General features: G+C 43.4%; 1 protein-coding gene and 1 long non-coding RNA gene across 7 annotated transcripts in view; one reads left to right on the top strand and one right to left on the bottom strand.

Annotated features, from left to right (window-relative positions):
• The window catches only part of PSD (pleckstrin and Sec7 domain containing), a 140,543-nt gene that overhangs the window by 73,040 nt on the left and 46,077 nt on the right, over positions 1 to 21,426 (bottom strand). For 3 of the 6 annotated variants that reach the window (XM_053312752.1, XM_053312753.1, XM_053312751.1), the window contains exons 6-10: positions 8,879 to 9,079; positions 8,310 to 8,390; positions 6,614 to 6,726; positions 4,798 to 4,856; positions 4,020 to 4,109 (exon numbers count right to left, since the gene is read on the bottom strand). In XM_053312752.1, coding sequence (XP_053168727.1) covers positions 4,020 to 4,109; positions 4,798 to 4,856; positions 6,614 to 6,726; positions 8,310 to 8,390; positions 8,879 to 9,079 — 544 coding nt within the window. Of the gene's footprint in view, positions 1 to 4,019; positions 4,110 to 4,797; positions 4,857 to 6,613; positions 6,727 to 8,309; positions 8,391 to 8,878; positions 9,080 to 12,061; positions 12,091 to 12,884; positions 13,034 to 21,426 lie in introns of those variants that run through there. The other 3 variants (XM_053312756.1, XM_053312755.1, XM_053312754.1) reach the window with 3 other exon arrangements.
• On the top strand, positions 847 to 13,057 carry LOC128352300 (uncharacterized). The gene is made up of 3 exons (XR_008320309.1): positions 847 to 900; positions 1,956 to 2,046; positions 11,100 to 13,057. It is a non-coding gene; the product is annotated as an uncharacterized LOC128352300 (long non-coding RNA).

Here is a 21,426-nt window from a genome sequence, read left to right as displayed (position 1 = left end):
CCTGTGGCATTTCCACTTTTTTGGACCAGGATCATCACCACCACAACCACCACCACCAATGTGGGAATCTAGCAGAGTGTCTCCACCTTGGATCCTATAGGCTTGCCCTACAAGCAAGTTTCAAAAGCTATATCTAGCATGGTGTAGTGGCCAGAGTGCTGGATTAGGACTGGGAAGACCCGAGTTCAAATCCCCATTCAGCCATGAGACTTGATGGGTGACTCTGGGCCAGTCACTTCTCTCTCAGCCTAACCTACTTCACAGGGTTGTTGTGAAAGAGAAACTTAAGTATGTAGTATACCGCTCTGGGCTCCTTGGAGGAAGAGTGGGATATAAAATGTAAAAAATAAAATAAATAAAATAAAATATATTCACTTCATTTTTGCAGACTGCGTATTTCCCTATTATTTAAATCATTTATATAATTTCCTTGAAACAATAAGATGTTGCAAAAATCAATCCTCTAACCTTATATCATTACAATTTGCATTCCCATAAAATGGTGCCAGTTTCTCAGGTCTAGATGTTACAAATCTGACAGCTTTGCAGGCAGAGACTGTAAGGTCATTCACACAACCAAATCCCTGGTGGCTAGAGAGGGCTGGGGGGAAGGCAAGAGTATACTTACCTCCCCCCACATGACCATGGTGATCCTTGTGCTGTGTCACTTGGTCACACATACAGTCACTGTTGCGGTGAGCAGCATGGAGTTCTGGAGGCTGAGGAAATGCAGTCTAGCCTCCAGAAATCCCACAATGCACCACGTGAGGAGTATGGTGAATTGGGAAATTTCTCCACTGCTGGGCGCTCTAGGCATCCAGCTCTGTGGCTGCTCAGGTTGCCTGCAGCCCAAGCAGACACACAACCAGGATCCAAGTAGAAGAGTGCCCTTCTACCTGGGTAATAGCCTGGGGAAAAACCTCAGGCTACCGAGCAGGGCAGCACTGGGATCAAACTTAATCTTGATGCTCCACAAGAGCAGCCATACCCAGGTTGGGCTGTGGAAGCCTGGGTAGGGCTTCTAGTGTGAACAACCTCTATCTGTCAGTTTGTCCGTTTCAGCCATTTATAATGCTTTAAACAGTAATTTCTTCACATATGGAATTGTAGGAAGTTTCCATTGTCCAGTACAGACAATATCTGAAATTTTCACCAATGAGTAATAGAATATTCTCATTCAAATAATTTAAACAAAACTCTTGTTGATTCAAATTTTCTTCCACAATTTAAGTCCAGAATCTGAGACCAAATTAACCTAGGCATAGGTAGAATTCCACCAGAGGGGCATGAAATCTGCCTGCTCACCTTGACATTTCCAGTATTGGAATCTATCAGTGTAAAGCATTTTATTAAGCCTAAGTGGGCTAATATACTCCATTTGAATCATGAATCATTTTCCATTATGCATCTTGTTTTTCATAACTTACTGAAGACAATTTAGTAACATGAAGATATTAGACTATGTGTTTTCTAGAACAAGAAGCCCAACAGTTCCCAAAGAAATTTTCTGAACTTTAAAACTGTTTACAAAAGTTGTGTAAATGGTGAAAGAATGTCCCTTTTTCTTAAGAACATCACGTGCAATCCTAGATTCACATATCAATAAGCACTGTAGTAGTCATTCCAAGGTATGTAACTTGGAGCATATACAAAAAAGTGTCTTACCTGAGATTTTGAAACCAGGATGGAGAGCACCCTGGGTAACAAGGCTTATGTCTTCTTGAGTGAGAAAACTGTTATTTCTCAACAAATCAGTGTGTCGATAGATATTATATTTTAACCATTTAGAAAAGTTGCATAATCTATTATTCATATTAAACAAAGGATTATGAATAACATTTTAAAAAAAGAGAGAGAGAGAGATTGAAGGCTTAAGTCTATTCCTGTATTCAACCCATTTTTAATTAAGTATTCTGGGATAACTTGTTGACTAATGGTCTTATTTCTATTCTCAGCGGCCCACATGATGCACAAGGCAATGCAATAATTTCTGATTATCTGGAGTCCTGTCAATCACCTTTTAAAGCCCAAGGAACCGCCCTCCAGGTGGGATTCCTAAGGGAGGGGCTTTAGAATGGAGCAAAGAGTGGCAGTTAAACTGACCTTCTGTAAGCTCAGACAGGGACAGACATAGGCGCTTTCCAGACTAGTTGGTCATCATCAGCAAAATGCCTCCATTCGGGCAAGTCACATTAGGAACGTAAACAGCAGGGGGAGCAGTCTCGCAGCAACTAACAACCCGACAAAACAGCAACTTTTTCACACCGGATATACAACATCCTTGCTCTATACTGCAGCGATTAAATTCACAAGGCATCGGAAATGTGAATGGCACCCTGCTGTCCACGTAGGGATTGCAGTGTCATGATGCAGGAAGTGTGGAAGCACACTTCCCTGATACATCCTGACCCCGTTGTAGGGCCTAGTCTTGAAAACGCCATGGCTAGAGAGAGGATCTCTAGAGAGACAGGGTCTGTTCTGGGACTGGTGGTGTTCCAGGGAGGGACTGGGTAGGAGAGGATCGGTGTGTGTATAGGTGACAGGCGATCCAACTGTCATATTGCTTCTCCAACTGTCCATGTACACTATGTAGAACGTCTGTGCCAGTGGGTGAAATCTGTGTGTCACAAATCTTACATCATGCAATATATACACGGTAGCCAAGCCTTAATGTTGTTATAGAAACCATTATGAGTGTGGAGCCCTACTTTGGCAGAGAGAAACTTTAATCTGCTTGTACATAAATAACTTGTTTTTGTTTTATTTAAAAGTTCATCCTGTGTCCAGTGCCTTATATGGCCTTCTCACGCAACGCACAGCTACTCTACTAGGGGCTGTCAGGATAAAACCCCAAGCATAAGGAGCTTGGTGTTGGCAGCAAAGAATAGATTAAGAGAAGTTGAAATAAATACATATTTCTCAGTAATAGTGGTTCATACAAGTATAAGGTTACTAACCTCTTTAGTTTTGAGTACAGACCCCCCTCACTAGCAGTGTCCCAGGCTGATGAGTAGGGTGCCGCTGTCATGCAGTTATTTCTCAACAAAGACTATGTTGATGAATGTTATATTTTACCCATTTAGAAAAGTCTCTCAATCTATTATTCATATTAAAGGATTATGAATAACTATTTATTTATTTTTTTAAAAAGAAGAGCTTGAAGGCTGAAGTCTATTCCTGTATTTAACCCAATTATTTATTTATTTTTATTCTGGGATAACCTTTTGACTAATTGTATTATTTCTATTTTCAGTGGCCCACATGATGCACAATGCAAGACAACAATACCTGATTGGCTGGTGCTGCTGTGCATGTAAAACACCCTGGTGCTGTTTTGAATGTAAGCTCTGTTGCACAAATGCAGGCAGGCTATTTTAAGTAGCTGTACAATTGTGCTCTTGTGCAACACTCCCAGGGCTGGTGTTTATGTGCGCAGCAGTCTCAGCCAATTGGGAATGCCCACGATCAGGAACATCCATCATGTGGGCTCTTGTGTAACCACAAAAGTGAATTAAGTGGTTTTGAAACACATCATTGTTCCCATCCATATCCTCTCTCATTATCAGCTTTTAACCACCTCTGGGATACCCACAATCTGTGCATTTTCAAAGAAATATCTTGACCATCACATAATCTGAACTTTCTTTAAAAGAGCAGAAAATTCGGGGAAGCTACTCTATACCAAATAGCAGACTCCAAGAAGAATGCAGCATACTTTTCATCCCAGCTAGTTATCAATGTATGGCTGTAGAGTGCTGGCCCCTTTATTTCTAAGTAGAGCATTTATCATCATCACTTACAATAAATGTTCTGGCTAAGGAAAGTCCTCTCTTGAAAAGGACTGTTGCCCAGAATAATGTTGTCCCTTTTTCATAATTCAAATCATCTCTCTGAGATGGAAAAACACAAAGCTTGCCAGGTTTGCAGAACTGTCCTTGAAAGAGTGGCTTGGTAACAGCTTTCTGAGAAAGGCACTCCTTCCACTGTACCTGCCCAAAGAGAGCTCTAATTGGATTTACCTTGAGCAGCTCTCGGGGGAAATCGCTCCCTCCATTGAGTCCTTCCAGGTTCCCAATGAAATCTGAACAGGACATTCGCTTCCCAATGTTCTAGGAGCAGAAAGAGGAATAAGAGTAACAGAGGTCAAGAGAGAGAGGATTAAATTAAAGCAGGTTCATTAGGACAGAATTCATTATGACTACTGGAGTAGATGGGTTTTTTATAAAGGCTTAGACAACTTTATAGAAGATAGGGAGTCTATCAACAGCTATTAGCTGTGATAATGGAACCTCAGTGTTCAGAGGCATTATGCTGCTGAATACCAAATGTTGGCAATGTTTAGTACAACCAGTGTTGTTTTATATTAATGGCTGACATGATGTGCAGGGGTAACAGAGCCAGAAGACATCAGCACTGTTGCTGCTGTTGTACACAGAAGCAACGACACTGCTGTTCCAATTGGTGCTTGTAGAAACTGCTTGCCCACAGTTTCTCCCATTGTGGCTAATTGGAGAAACTACGGGGATGCAGCTTACACAACTTCTGGTTGAGACAGTGGTGCCAGAGCAGCTCCATTCCCTAAAGGGGAATATCTTGCAGTGCTCACACTTCTAGTCTCCCTTTCATATGCAACCAAGGCAGACCCTGCTTAGATAAAGGGAGAAGTCATGCTTGCTACCACAAGACCAGTTCTCTTCCTCGCTTAGTGGAAATCCAATTCAGGGCAAGGAAGTGCCCTATGCCAACGATAGGCTTCCAACACAGCAGGCAGACAACAAGCATCACAGAGGCACTTACATGTCCATGAAGGTCTGTATTTAAGAGCATCAAGGCGCAGGTCAGAGTGTGAGCTCCATCTGCAGCAAACACACCAGAAAGATTAATCAGCCCCCAGCCCAGCCATCGGGTATTTAGTAATTCATATTTTTAATCACTGACTTCTGCAATGTGGACCACATCTGCACTAAAATTCTAGCTCTGAAGACTGATGGTCATGCATGACCTTATAGGAAAGTGGAAGGCAGACAAGTACAATCCCTATAGAAATCCTATGAACCAGACCCATAGCCATATGAATGGATGTACAGAAGGAGAGCTATATGAGCTTTTCTTTATCGCAGCTGATTGAAGCAATATGTACATATTTTACTTCGCTTTGGAACTAGTCGGGGACATTAGATTGTTTTTAGAATTTTTATTTTCATTAGTATTAATTTCCTTCTTCAATACTTCCATTCAAATCTGAGCACACTTGCTGTCACCTTCTAGAAGGTGCATCTTTTTCGATATTTGACTTGCAGCATTTTGTGGCTTTTACATTTCAAAATGGTGGTTTTGTCTTCTTCTGAAGCATTTTTTATTTGATTCATAGTCAGCCCGCCAGCATTAGCTCTTTACTGAGCTGTTGGGTTTGGTGTGGATTAATGCTGCCGGGGAGCAATGTGAGCTGCCAGGGGAGCATGTCATGATTTCAACTGGCCATTCCTGTGTTAGGCAGCATGGCTGATGTTTCATTAATGGGAGCTCATGGTTAGGAGTCGGGAATTTCACTGTGTTTGGGCTTGGAGAAGCTGGCAAGGGTTTTGTTTTTCTGAGGGACAGAGACAACGTTCTGAGAGAGAACATTACAATTTGGCTGAAGACTGAAAACGCCTCGGGGACACAGGTCCTCTCTGTGCAGGGTGCCAGATCCACTGCCCAAGTGCCTTTTTGCTTCCACTTGTACTTTCCTTGCATATTTGCAAATAAAGCAAGTATTACAAAGAGACCATACATCTCGAGTGCTCGCTCTCATCCAAAGAAAACTGAACCCAATAGTGCTGTCCCTGGAACAATCAGGGAAGTGGGGAACATGCAACCATACCTTGTTTTACAGCATGAATTCTAACTTTGTATAGCAGACATCAGGGGTCCAGTTCAACTCTCCATATAAAGAGAGTGGTATGCACAGGCAAGAGAAGAGTGTGGAAGGAGGAAGTAACTGGATTCAGCCCACTCCTGTGCTGGGTGGCAGGCAAAAAGAGGGCCAGTTCATGGGACTCTTTCCTTCTTTTGTTGCCACCATTATTCAGCTCACCGAAAGTTCAGCTTCTTGGCCTCTGCACCCCTTCTGGAGGCAACTGCTGCATGTGGCATAGGTTCCAATGCAGACAGCATAGAATCCGGCTCTAGCAATCGTATCTATGTGCCATGTGGGACATGGTATGCCCCAGATAGGAGTAATAAAAGACCTTGGGTTGCACTGTGGGACTAGCCTGGCAGAAGCCACAGCCAGCGTGGTGTAGTGGTTAGAGTGCTGGTCTAGGACCAGGGAGACGTGAGTTCAAATCCCCATCCAGCCATGATACTAGCTGGGTGACTCTGGGCCAGTCACTTCTCTCTCAGCCTAACCTACTTCATTGGGTTGTTGTGGAAGAGAAACTCAAGTATGTAGTACACTGCTCTGGGCTCCTTGGAGGAAAAGCGGGATATAAATGTAATGATAATAATAATAAAAATGATAATTAATTATGATTAATAATAATTAATAATTAATGCCAAGAACTAAGGCAACATGTTACAAATCCCAACATCTCACCACCCATCTCCTTCATGCTTCATGATGATATCTCACCCTCAGAAGAGATGGCTTTGGGATTGCACTCATAATAGCGCTGGGAAAAATGAGCCAAGACTCGCTCCCGCTCCTGAGTTTCACCCATGAGGGCCAGCTCCTTCAGAAAGGACCTGGAGATAAGGAGGAACAGGTGCTGACTCCCCAATATCATATCCACTGTCTTGATATATCCTGCTACTAACCTGAGGATCAATCTCTTCCCTAGGAGATAAACAAGTTAAGGGTGCAATTCACAATCCTCACTATGCTGATATACCCCCGTCCCCTGACACTATCATAATCAGGGATTACACTGTAACCCAGCTGTAACATTGGTGGGCCACTGTGGGAAATAGGATGCTGGACTAGATGGGCCTTGGGCCTGATCTAGCAGGGCTGTTCTTGTGTTCTAACAGAAGTAACCAAGCCCCGACAAAACTGTCCCCCCACTCCAATCTGCTAATAGCCATGCTGAGGGGGAAAAGAGGACCAATACAGATTTCTGTCTTTCCCCCACAGCATGCCTACTAGCCCTCTCCCAGTAGTGGTGCTCTGAGCCCATTTGTGCCCCTCCCCCCAGCTGCTTTTTGAGCTTTATATATAAAAACTACATTGGGTAGATCAAAGATCTCCCATATCACATGTACTGTGGCCACAAGAAAAACAATTTTAAAAAAGGAACCTTCATCCCTTTAAAACAGCAGAAAAATTGCAAGGAGTGGGGGAGAGGAAAATGTGTCTCTTGTGACAAATGATGCTATGAGCATTATCCAGTAGGTGCTTGTGACAGCCTCACAACAACATACATACCGAACATGCACCACAATTGTGCGAGGAGAAAACATTGCCTTTAAAACATAACTCTGAACTGTACATTGAGGATTAGATTCCCTGTTGTGGAGGCACAATTTGGAAACGTCTGTATACCCTTCTGCAGAAGAGCTACCACTGCAACCTATGGCTTCCAAAAAAAATTATGCATGTTCTACAACAGACGTTCACAACTTGTAATGCCTCCCTCTCCTCCAAGCTGAATGGAACTCCACAGTAGGCCGATGCTACAGCAGTGTCAAAGCCAAATATTCTGCACTTTTGCACTTGTACCACATGGGGGTGGCTCCTTGAAGTGCAAATGTCTTTGGAAAGAGCTGAGCACTTCTGGTGAAAGGTGAGGGGCTGCTTTATGGGAAGCCAAGCCCTATAGCACCCTGGCACTAGGCTCTATGGGGAAAAGTGCTTGGAAGGAATATCTATCCCAGTGCTCTGTGCGCACCACCCAACCAAGCCATTGTGGTATGAGGCTCCACTTCCCATAAAGGAAACCCCTCGCACTGGAAGCATGCAGTAGCACTGCAAGCAGCCATCTCCACACAATACTTGCATAAAGGTACAGATTATTTGGCTTTGGTGCTGCCAGAGCACAAGCCTACACATCAGCTGCCAAGTGTTGGACTATCCCCCTCCCCTCAGTTTTTACAATCCACATCAGAGAGCAAAAACTGAAAGTTTACCAAATGCTGGTGGGCTGACATGAAGTGGCTGTATTAAGGAATAATGGAAATACACAATTAGAGTATGTTCTTAAAAGAGAGAAAGTTTAATCCTGAGAGTAACCAACTATTGCAGGTGGCAACTTTCCCCTGAAGTTCTGTCAAACTTGGTTTTTTATGCCTTCAGCATTTCTGGAGACTGCAGTTCTCCCTGGAACACTTACCTAAGTGCTTGGTCCAAACTCATTCCAGTGAATTCAAAGAACTTCAGGTACTCTCCAGCAACCATCTTGCTAAAATCATTACTGAAAGGGGGAGAGAAATATTTTAAAGAGCTATAGCATTAGAGATGAATGAACACCACCGCAATGGAATGGGAAGACAGGACTTCAGAAAGAACAGACATTAAGCTAGCAAAGGCACCTACAGTCTGCTGGAGGACTTCATCATATGCTCCCTTATTCTCTGCAACAGCTTTATTCTCTAGTAGCAACATTTATTAGGGCTGAAGGCACATGTGGTTAGTGTGAATGTTGCTTTCAGGCTAGAGGAAACAAGCATTGGCTGTCCCCTAGACATAGCTGGGTGGGCCGTCCAGAAAACAGTGCCATCTCTGGAGTTTCTGATAAAAGCAAGCTAGCCAAAGGTTTACTTGTTACTCTGGAGTGAGGGCAGTGTCTTATCTCCACAAGTCCTTCTTCTCAAGACGGTTCTGTATGAGTGTAGAGGCTGCAGTAATCCCTTGGGGAGCTAATGGAAGTCTGGATGAAGAGTATTTTCTCTTAATACCCACACGTACTTCTTCCCCAGGTGGCGGGCCACATCTGCTTTTTTGAATCCATCCAAGTTGTAGAGCCTCTTTGCCAGGCGTCTAGCAGCCTCCAGATCAGCCTTGTGCCCATTGGAGAGGGTGTCTGTGCTGCCCAGGGCCAGTTGCTCTGTGCTGTCCATTTCAGAGTCTGAGTCAGAGATCAGCTGACTAAGAGGATGCTCACTATAACAAAAACACAGAAGATATCACATAAACCTTGACAATCGGTGGCCTTTTGTTCTGATGCACTTCACTCATGTTGTTTCTAGATGAAGATGTTCATGTGGGAGAGGAGATATTGCCAGGTGTGCCACTTTACTGCAAAGCCAGATAGGAATAATGGCAATTCCCGTGCTAATTATTTTTAGTCCAAATGGCAATCCAGAGGCTAGCAGGACCAGCATGGGTGGCATAGCCCATGGTAGTATAACATAAAATTCCCCTGCTAGGGTGTGCTATGATTCTAGTGGTGTGTTCCTGTGCCAAATCGATCATCTAGGTACAACCAAAAGATATTTGAAATCCAGAAAATGGCAGGCTGCACTTCTGAGAGTTTCACTGTTAAGAAATGTGGCTCCAACTGGAAATAATGGCAGGCAAATGAACTGTTTAAGGCAACAGGAGGTAGAAAATCCCAGTGGATTACTATGCTCACTCCTCTAGGGAACAGAGCTGCATCATGAGGAATCTAAAACCTGAAGCTTTTGCATTCCATTCTGCAAGTCTCCTTTTTAATATTTGGTCTCTGTGCCCCAAAAATATCATCATAAAGAGAAGGCAAGCATTTGCTCAATGTTCTCAGACAAATTTGAGCCAGAGATGATGATGATAAAATAAATAAAATAACAAACAACTACTACTACTACTACTACTACATTATTTATATCCCATTGTTCAATCAAGGAGCCCAGGGCTGTGTACATGGTTTTGTGTAATTATGGAATTGAAATAATTATGAGAGGAGAGCTGGTCCTGTGGTAGCAAGCATAACTTGTCCCCTTAGCTAAGCAGGGTCCACCCTGGTTGCATATAAATGGGAGACTTGGTGTGTGAGCACTGTAAGATATTCCTCTTAGGGGATGGAGCTGCTCTGGGAAGAGCAGAAGGTTCCAAGTTCTCTCCCTGGCAGCATCTCCAAGATAGGGGCTGAGAGAGATTCCTGCCTGCAACCTTGGAGAAGCCGCTGCTAGTCTGTGTAGACAACACTGAGCTAGATGGACCAATGGTCTTCCTCAGTATATGGTAGCTTCCTATTTTTCTATGTTAGAAACTTATTGGGAAAAAATTCAATAATTGAACAATTATTACGAGACCATGAGTGGCCATCAGTTGCCCCAAATCTGAAACAATTTTATGTGGCATAACATTTTATGTCATAATGAAATTACTGTTCTCAAAAGTTGTTAACGCACTACAGCAAAATTATATGGCAAGTATCATTTGGCAAGCATCATATGGCAAGCTTGGAAGCCTTTACCTATAAGATTGTATTTAGGAACAGATAAGATTTTTTTACTGAAGAAGATTTAGATCTGGTAATGCTACAATTGACAATGGTGGCTCCTGAGACTGGGGGAGCAGAGCAGGGGTAGCGAGAGGTGGAGCCAATTGTGGGCCTCCCCCCGCCCTCTCGTCTTGCCATGCCCCCTTTTCTCTCTCTCTCACCAAGCTTCTTTCTTACCCTCTCACTCCAAGCCCCCCTCTCTCACCAAGCCTGCCTCTCTCTCCCCCGCTCTCTCTCACACACACACCAAGCCTCCCCTTCCTCATACCAACCCCTGCCATACCTCATCTCTCTCTCTCTCACCCAGGCCCCCTCTCATCAAGCTCCTCTCTAACCAAGCCTCTTCTCTCTCACACAAAGTCACTTGCTCTCTCTCCAAGCCTCTACCTCTCCAAGAGGGAGGGGAGGGGAGGAAAGTGGGGCATGCTTGAATCCTGCCAATAACATGTTAAGAACCACGTTAGACCCCCTTAGGTACTCCTGATTTGCATTCTAAAACAAACCATCTCAGGAACTATGAACATTTATTTATATCTGTTTAACTACTGGATAAAAATTATGATTAGGACAACCAGTGTTGCCTAAAATGTGTTTCCAGGACCTGTTATGTATCGCTTGCTCTTATCCAGCTACATGGGTTCAAAAATTCATTCAGTTTATTATTCACATGCATTAAATTTTCTTTACAATATTTTGCAGGACATGAACCACTGGCAGAAAAAGCAAACAAAGGCAAAACAAGAGATATATTTCCTGTGGCATAGACTATTTTAAGTTTAACTGAAGAATTGCTTCCAAACTTCTTTATTAAAAGCACTTTTCACTTTCGAAGACTGCTGCAGATTTCTTCTGAAGTGTTGGATACGGGTTACTCTCAAACACCATACAATGTCAAGTTTTACATCTCTGAAAATATAGCTGTGGAAGACACAGACCTTGTTTGTACCTATGCACAGGTACAAAATGCTGTGCATAATTCATTGATGAAAATGTGTTGGCTGTAAAATAGATTATTGACTGTAAGGGAGAAGCCTAATAAAGGCACGCGGTGGTGGTGGTGGCAGCACCTGTTTCTCTTCCTCACCCTCAGATGGTGGACAAAATGAGGAGCTGCCACTTCTGCACGCTACCCCATTTATTAAGAGGGGAGTGGGGAGGAATCACTGCCAACATCTTTCCTTTTCCTATCTCCTTCTCAGCAAATGGTATCTCCTCCCAGAAGCCCCTGTGTGATTGAGTTATGGTAGGAAAGCCTGTTTGTTCATCAAGGGAGAGGAGGGGAGGCAGCAGCGGCACTGCAAATCTTTTGCACTCTTACTAGCTACTCCAGCCTGCCTCCCCATGCACAAATTGGAACATTCCCCAGAGGCAGGGATGTTGTCATTTGTGGACAGAAAGCAGGTAGAAGGAGGCAGTGGTAGCACAAGAGACTCATGGCCGCCTCCTGGCACCGCCCCCCTTAGGCTTCATGGTTGACTGTGAGGCCTCAGGCCACTGCCTAACATGGATGTCTTCCTCAGTACAAAATATGCGCAGTCATGTGAAAAAGCTTGCAAGTGTCTATTTTGCCACTGTTAAACACATGTAGAAGCTGCAAGAGGCACTGGGGCTGATCAGACCCAATCCTGGTGCTGTCTCAACCGGTAGCTCGGGTTTCTTACCTGGGCACAAGCATGCTCTTCTACCTCAGTCCCTGGTCACGTGGCTGCTTGGGCTGCCTGCAGCCCAAGCAGCTGCAGACCTGGGTGGCTAGAGTGCCCAGTAGTGCGGAAATCCTTCAATGCACCGTACTTCTCATGTGGTGCATTGTGGGATTTATGGAGGCTGGGCTTTGTTTCCCTGGCCTCCAGATGGCCATGTGGCTCCTGGCAACATGGCTCATGTGGGTGTGGGAGCCACGTGGCCAAAGTAAAGAACAGAATCATCTGGGGGGAAGGTAGGTGCAATCCTGCCTTCCCTCCCCACCCTGCTTAGAGGGTTGTGTGAAAGACCTTTCAGTGTTAACTGGAAGCCTAACCCATGTTACTGTATTTACTGTACTTTCTGTCATGGGACTTCTTTCTCTTTATTCCTCTGGGGCAAGATTAGCTCAAGAGCTAATCTGAGGAATTGCCCCAGGTTGCCCTATTTAAAGCAAATTCTGTTTTGTTTTTAAATTAAACTAATGTTAAAAAGCTATGTCCAAGTTCAGGACATTTGGTTTCAAATGATTTTCTTAATAAAACCTGTGCATCTGTAAGAACTACCATGGTTTCTCTCAGTTTTAAAAAGCTTGTAATCCATTTTAAAACTAAATGTCACTGTAGGACTAGAGGATGGCCCTGACCTCCCTTCAACCATCTCAGCCATAGTATCCAGTTCTAATCGGGTTCTGGTTTTTAATTTTTTTTTTATTGCCATGAGGATTGGCTGTTGCATACTTGTCTTTAGAGGAGGAGAATCTCCAGCTGGAAACCTACCACTTCCTGTTTGCATTGTACTCACCCACGGAAAAACTGCTATGGACAGATGCAAGTTTGTTTATGAGTGAAGGGCCAGGCTACGTTTGGCTATTTACATTTTGCAGCCTTCCAGGATCCCCTCTCCGCCCCCACTCCCTTAATATCTTCTGCCACCCCTCTTTCTGTTGCTCAGCTCTCATTCGGCTGCCATCTCCCAACGGGCCTGCTTAGAATTCTGCTGCCAGACCCTCCTTGTTGCTAGGCTCTCCCTTCCTCCTTCTCCTTGTTGCCATAGCACCCGCTGTTAAGGTAGGCAGGAGCAGGAGAGAGCAGCAAGCATTATCCAGCTCTGGTTACTAACCCATGTATATTAATTAACTGGCAAGATGCCCATCACTATGATAAACTGTGTTTACCTTCTCCCACAGAAGTTAATAAGAGCCATTGATGACCACAGGAGAAAAGAGAGAGGCTGTAATTGGGAACACAGCCGAGGTAGGAACAAAGGCATGGGCAAGTTCAGCACCCAGGCAGGAGGCAGCTTTTGCCCCCACATCAGTAATCTTCCCAAATGCAGTTTAATTTACTTTGCCTCAGATAAGACATGGGAAACCACTGATATGTGGGGGAAACTGAACAGGCTACAGTCAGGGTTACAGCTGAGGGGGGAACAAAACCTTCCTCTCAACCCAGCAGTCTCTGGGAGCAGCAATTTACTTTCTGCCATAGAGGTGGGTGACTGCTAGACCCCTGTATGACGTCCTGAGCACAGGAGGGCACAGCCACGTGTTGCCATGCATGTTTACATGTGGCACATTGGGTGTGTTAGAAAACAGAGCTTCTCTAAATTGCCTTGATTTGCAATCTCTGGCTTATCATTCCCTTAATTACTGGCTCCTTCTCTTTTGATATTTCTGTGATGTTCATCTGATTGGCAGTCTGTGAAAGCCGCCCCGAGCAGTATTGCACTGGAGGGGCGGGGTATAAATATTTTAAATAAATACATAAATAAAGTGGTGGACTACATTCCAGAGTTGTTGTAAGCCATTGTGCCTCAACTTTAGCCTCTTCTCTCCCTGAAAACAAGAATTGTTTACACCGTTTGCCTAGTATCCTTTTTGAACTGCTGAATAAACTAGAATAAAATGGGAATAATATGGGGATAATAAAAATGGTCTACATTGCAGACTTGATGTGAAGATTATTGAGAGAACATATGTGAAGTGGCTTCCTTATTTGCTTTTATAGTTCGTACTGCAATGGACCCAAGAGGTTGGGGTATAGCTATAATAATTCCTATTTATTAAAAAGACAAAAGGAATATCCCTGCTAACTGTCATCTCATCAGTCTTTTGAGTATAATTAGTAAGTTGTATGCCAAACATTAACATGAAAAACGTTTGGATTGGTTAGAGTCTGAAAGCATTTTGGTAGAACAAGCCGGCTTTAGAGAAGGCCATTCCCCATTGGACCAAGCTCTTATTTAATTTTATTTATTTGATTGATTGATTGATTGATATACTGCCCCTCCAAAAATAGCTCAGGGAGGTTTGCAGCATTTGGTCAAGAAATATACAGATAAATCTATCATTGCAAAGTAGGCTGCCTTTATTAACTTTAGATTTCCTTTTGACTTAATTTCTAGAGTAAAGCTGTGGTCCAAATTTTAAGAATTCTTCCATAGATAGATGTTTGCTACTTTTATTGTACAAATTTCATGAAAAATCCTGTTTGAAAGTCTGATGTAGTATGCAAGGTCACCTTGCAAAAGAAATTCCAACATGGAGAAGTGTCAAAGTTGTATATTGGCACCTTTATTATTTAACTTCTATATTAATCCCTTAGTATTTCACTTAATAATTCTGCCCAACATCAATGGCAGATTACTGCATAAGCAGTATAGGCAGCCGCCTACGGTGGCAAATCTTGGGGAGCAGCATCTTGGAGGGAAACTTTCTTTCTTCCTTTCTTCCTTTCTAACCTTTATAAATGCCACTGTGTAGTGGCAGAGGCTCTGCTGCTACACAGCAGCATTTATAAAGGTGAAAGACAGAAATAAGTTTCCCTCCCCCCCATGCCCCCTTACTCTTGTCCCTGGGGCAGCAAATCTTTGGCTGCCTATGGGCGGCCAAAAGATTAATCCGCCCCTGCCCATCATCCTCCAGTTAGTAAACAAACATACCACAATAGTACTTTATGTGGATGATGTGGTCTTGTTGTACCAGACTCTGATTGGCTTAAAACATGCATTACGTTCTCTTGCCTCATACTGCAGTGAGGAAGCCTTAGAGATTAATTATACAAAGACAAGCATCCCAAAACCTACTCATGGAAACTGAATGGTCATGAAATTGAACAGGTTGAAATCTTTAAATAGGTGTAGCCTTTGGTAGGCGGAGTACCCACTTGGATTGTGTTTCGCAGAATGCATAGAAATCGGCCTCAGCCATACAATATTTTTATTACTCTAGAGGTGCATTTTTTATTCCAGCAGTTATAAAGCTATTTTTAGCCAAAGCCCATTTTCAGCTTTTGTATGGGGCTTAACCTTGGGCCTTATGAAAGTTTTACCCCATTAGAGGCCATACAATCCATATTTTAAAGAAATAGCTTCCAAGTTGCATAGTGTGTACCTAATCTGGTTCTCCACCAAGAAGCAGGTGTAATTAAGGCGGAGACGGAGCTATGGCTATATATTTTCACTTATTGGCTAAGGTTTTCTTTTTCTCCAGTAGGATTAGCTCCATTGACGTAAGCAGATAATTTTGTTTCAAAGTGGAAAAGATCTATCATAAATTATATTATTACAGATTCTCACAAGAAGCTCTTATCATCCTGGGCTTTGAGCAGGCTAAGAGAACACTCAGACAATGGTAATGGATATGGAAGGTCTTTTAGATCAATCTAGCCTTCCAAGAAACTTATTTTTGAGCAATCAATCAAATGTAAGACCAGCAAGATATTTAATTCAGAAGAGCTTTTTTAATGTGCTTCCTATAACAAAGCAGGAAGTTTGTCCTATGACAGTATTAGAAGGAAAGTATAAGAAAATACTGTACAAAGCTTGGCTCTGCCCTTATGGAGCAGGTGCAATTGAATCAACAGCTCATATCCTTTCTAGAAGGATATTTGAACTCATTTTATACTCCTTTTAAAGTTAAGGTCATTCGGATTTATTTTACCTTCAATATTTACTGTCCAACCAGAATGATTTCTTTGAAGGTCGCTAAATTTTGTTTTATAAGCTGTAAAATTCGTCAAGAGTTGGTTAAATTGTCTTAGTAGTTGCTTTTGTTTATTGCTGGTATCATATTGTTTTATTTTGGTTTTTGTTGTTTTCTGGTTGTTGACCATATAAAGTATTGATATGTAAAGTGTTTTCTATACCTTAAAGTGCAAATATCAAGTTTTATAGAATCACAGTGAAGTTACAGTCCACCCCAGCCAGTAATTTAGTGCATTTCCCTTTTTAAAACAAGGTAATTCTAGGATAAAAAACTTTTGGTTTAAGAGAAGAGTTAAGGTGCCTACAAATTCAGTTATGCCCCAGAAAGCATGGAAACCACCTTAACTTCCATGCCATGTACAGTCTCTTCCACAGGACTCACAACTTGGCATCCATGCACCCACATTCTCCTTTGCTCTATCAATCCCAATTTTCTTCCTCTGCAGGTTGTGACTAAAGATGCTTAAGATTGACCTCAGCAGGTTGGCTTTGTTTAAAATGAATAAATCAAATCTGTAAAATTTATAAGCAGTGCAAGTCTATAGCTTTGAGTTCTGACAAGCTTGAGTAGTTACTTTGTTCATTTTACTCTTGGTTCAAGCGTGCACCAGGCGACAATCTGCAGCTTAAAATAAACTATACAAAAGGTTGGTGGTCAGAATTATTTCATATTTAAAAGCACAGAGGGATACAATGAAGGCTGAAAGGCCAAGGGGAAAGCACTGGTGCATATAAGTGAGCACAATATGTGAGACTGTGGAATGGGTTTATTGCTTACAAGGCACTGAAGTCAAGGCACCTTGCTTTACAATTTCCATGCTTTGGGGAATTAATAGGCACTTCTAATTCTTCCCTTTAACTCTTCTCTTACATAGAAAGTTTTTGATTCTAGAATAATACAAAAGGTTCTACTGAAATGACATAAACTCCCTTTTGAGGTGGCAATAAATTACAGGCTGTTCAAAGCTTTTGTGTGAGTTCCAAGTGCAGTCTTACTTCCTGCACATATGCTTCAGCAAGCTTCCATGCTACTTCCTAGTGTAGTCTTATTCTCTGTACACATGCTGAGCAGGCAAGGTACATTATTTTTGCAGTGGAACGTGCTCCTTTAACTGGCAAAAAGAGTTGGTACTTCTGGAATGCCAAAGCTGGCCTGTAAGAAGCACTGCTATAATTGTGTGAGGTCCCTGCATGGCATGGGTATGATCAAGAATATACATGAAGTAAGATCATGTCTGGAACTTTTAAAAAAGCTTTGAACACCCCACAGTTTGCCATCTGGAAAGGCCCACAGTAAAGCAGATGAGGGACTTCCCTATCTAATGCCTATGCAAATATGACATGCATCTGAAAAAGAGCCATTCAAGAATAAATTTGCTTAATTATACAAATGGCTTTTACTCATTTCAATGAATGCACCAGCAAAAGAAAGTTGCCATTTCAAGAGGAATTTCCAGCCAAAGGATCTTTTCCACATCAACAAAAAGAGCAGCTAGAAAAAGGATATTACCCTTTTCACATATTCAGTTATATTTATTATCCTATGTAAGTTGCACTTCAATCAAGTCATAATAAAGAAGCAATATAGGGTGATAAGAACTGGCCAGAGATCTATCTTTTCGAGGTTTAGGAATTAATACAGTTTTGCCTTCTAACAATGAATCAGGCATTTCCCCTTTAATGAATTAGGCATTTCCCCTTTAACAATGAATTAGGCATTTCCCCTTTAATTTCTCTTCTTTAATACCTTAAAGAAGGTATTGCTAAGAGGGTGGAGGAATGATAAGAGTTGCTGGATGGCCAAGCAATCAAACATGGGCTCTGTAGCTAGATGGGATGCTGAAGCAAAATGAGCCATGTGGTGTGAGAGCCAGGCAATTGGCTGAGAGACTGTAGTTTCTCACATATACCTATTTGTGGGGACTCATAGGAACATAGGAAGCTGCCATATACTGAGTCAAACCATAGGTACATCTAGCTCTGTATAGTCTACACAGACTGGCAGTGGCTTCTTCAAGGTTGCAGGCAGGAATCTCTCTCAGCCCTATCTTGGAGATGCTGCCAGGGAGGGAACTTGGAACATTCTGCTCTTCCCAGAGTGGCTCCATCTCCTAAGGCAGGGATCCTCAATGTTGGGCCCCCAGATGTTCTTGGACTTCAGCTCCCATAATCCCCAACCAAAGGCCACTGGGGCTGGGGATTATGGGAGTTGAAGTCCAAGAACATCTGGGGGCCCAACGTTGAGGATCCCTGTTTTAAGGGGAATATCTTACAGGGCTTACACATCAAGTCTCCCATTCAAATGCAACCAGGACAGACCCTTCTTAGCTAAGGGGACAATTCATGCTTGCTACCACAAGACCAGCTTTCCTCCCCATCTGACTCCTCCCAGGCTTTTCCAATGAGGAATCCCATCCATGGTTCACATCTGTGATAATCTGTCCATAAGTTTGCAAGGGGATGGAAATGTCCCATGATGTGTCTTTCTTCTGTCTGCTGCTGTGGCTGGGTAGTTAGAAAGCTGCTCTGTAGACTGGGCAACATGGATTTGAGACTTGCCTGCTTTACCTTTTTTATTTCCTGCACGGTTATTGACAGCCAATCATTCAAAAGATGAACTTGGCTTTGGTTTTAACATTTCTGCTGGCTGAACTCAGACCTGGCTTGCCTGGGTGCTTTCCAGATTACACTTTAGAACAGCAGTAAAATGCTTTGGCTTGGCAGGATCATGTTGAAAATGATCCCTCGAATCTCAAACTCCTACAACGGGAAGATATAGCTACTTTTCTGCAACAGACTTGCAATGTTGTAGCACTATAATGCAAATATAAAATCCGAAATAAGACATCATAAATGTGAACAGCACCTTGCTGACAGTGCAGGCACTGTGGTGTCACAACACAGGAAGAAAGCACCCTGATTCCCCCCTGGTTCTCTGTATAGTGAGCCACTAGAATTTACATCTGACTGAAGGCAGTCAGGGCTCCCTTTCTGACTTGCTTCCTGGCTTTTTAAAAAAAACCCCAAAGCTTTCCTGGAGCTGGTTGTTGCTACCCTATGCGGACTTGAACCCATCGCCCTGGGAAGGCCTATGTTTGTGGCACATTCTGCTCTCTCCTAAGTGAGTCATCTTCCTTCTCTTAAGCACCTTTTTGAGCACAGAATGTTATAGCAGTGTGTGAGTGGTACAAGGGGATTCGAACATCTCCCCTGTGCTGGGGCCTTGCCAGCTCTCTGTTTCTTGTTATCTATGCCACAGCTTCTCAATCAGCAGAAAGTGTTATGGCACTCTTGTGTCAGGCAGTTGTGTGTGTGGGTGCCTTGGTGTACCCATGCCTGACCCCTGTATGTGTGTGCAAGATGGTGAGCCACTCTGTGACTGGTGCATGCTGGTAGTGTTGCCATAGATGCTGAAGGATTGGTAAGATTGCACCTCTTGGGTGTTTCTCAGCTCCTCTCTACTGTTCCTGATTTGTGTTGGATTTGTGTTGGATTTTGTGTTGGACTGGATAGGATCCCATCGTAGGCAGGCGGCTAGTCAAGCTAGACTACAGGGTTGTCCCATCAACTAATGTAGTCATTTTGTCAGCTTCTTGGATAAAACTGACTTTGTTCTTTTACACAGAAAGGCAGGCTTTACTCAATTTGTTTGATAGTGTCATTAGTTCCATTGTAAAAGGTTTGGGCCCTATACTCCCCTTCAAAACCATTCTCTGTGTGGAGTGGGGAGAGGATTGAATCTATTGGCTCCACTTCTGACCTCTGCATGGTCAGTGGGAAGTGGAAATGCAGCTCTATACACACAGGCTCTCTTGAGATGTAATCAGGATTCCTGGTCCTGCATGGGTGTTGATCATGTGGAAAAGCCAAACTGCATACAGTTGGAGCCCTGAGAGCCCAAATGAACCTTTCCCAACTTTCTCACATTGTGGAGAAGGAGTCAGTGGTGCATTTCCACTTCCCTCCACATGTGTTCAGGGAACATGGTTTTGAAGGGAAGAACAGAGCTCTTGAACATGATGGAATTTAATATTGTCTTACATTCAAATATCATTTTAAGCCATGTTGTTTTTATAACACACTTAGTAAAACTGACTTTTTAATAAAACAAGATTTAAATAAAAATCTTCACATTTTCATTCAACATCATTTTTGTAATCCAATCTGTTACATTCTCCCCCGCCCCCGCTGTAAAGGTAGTGTGCCGTCGAGTCGGTGTTGACTCCTGGTGACCACAGAGCCCTGTGGTTTTTCTTTGGTAGAATACAGGAAGGGTTTACCCTTGCCTCCTCCTGCACAGTATGAGGTGATGCCTTTCAGCATCTTCCTATATCGCTGCTGCCCAATATAGGTATTTCCCATAGTCTGGGAAGCATGCCAGTGGGGATTCAAACTGGCAACCTAGGGCTTGGTGGTTGAGCCATTTCCCCGCTGTACCATTAGATGGCTCTCTAAGGTGTACCCGTCGCTAATCCCATGCGTGGCAGCTCTTGCGAGAATTTGCGAGCAGCTGCAGGCAGTGGGCAAAGGAAATAAGGTGGGAGCGGGCAGAAAGAAATTGAGTTCCCAGACAGCCCAGGTGCCACTGGCCATGGCGGGGAGGGGCGGGTGAGGAAAAAGAAACTGCTGCCCTGCCTGCATACTGCCGCCCAAACAGACCAGCACAGCCTCCCTCTCTGAGCCTGCCTGCCAAAGATCAGGTCAGCCGACACTAGGGCCAAATGAAGCCTCTCTGCGCGAGAAGAGAGGCAAGAACAATGACCAAGTAGGCGGCGGAGAGGGCTGCACAGCCTCCCTCTCCGGGCCCGCTTTCCTGCCATTAGGCTGGCGGCGGTGGGGGTGGGGAGAAAGTGGCCAGGGGAACTAGAGGCACAGATGCTTTGTGCCCAGCTCAGCTAGTTATGTATTAAGTGCTCCGTGGAAAGGGTTTCTTAACTATGTTCAACTTAAACCATTTATTACATTTTATTTTTAGGAACATATTAATCTATGGCTAAGGCTAATTAGCTAGCCAGGACTAAGTGAAAAGGCATGTAAGAAGGATGTAAAATGTTCTGCATCATGACAATAATCTGACCAGCAGTCCAGCATGCACAGCAGGAAGGCCAGCTCTCTGAGCACTTGACCGCTAGGGTGGGACTTCAGAGCACATACTCGAGGTGCTGTACAGCATCCTCACTCGTTATGACATCTCTGAATAAGGCTTCCCATTGCAAAAAATGGAACTGGGCATAATGCCTTCTTCAGTAGTAGACCTCTGCTCCAAACAGTGATGGGGTTAGACTGTCTTTAGCTATGCCCCTGGGTTTCCCTTAATCTCTATGGTTAGAAGGTCTTGCCTCATGAAAGACTGATCAGC

Source organism: Hemicordylus capensis, chromosome 3 (genome assembly GCF_027244095.1).
Source record: "Hemicordylus capensis ecotype Gifberg chromosome 3, rHemCap1.1.pri, whole genome shotgun sequence".
NCBI classification, from domain to species: domain Eukaryota; kingdom Metazoa; phylum Chordata; class Lepidosauria; order Squamata; family Cordylidae; genus Hemicordylus; species Hemicordylus capensis.
The sequence above is the reverse complement of the archived record's forward strand: the minus strand, read 5'-3'. Positions and strand labels throughout refer to the sequence as shown.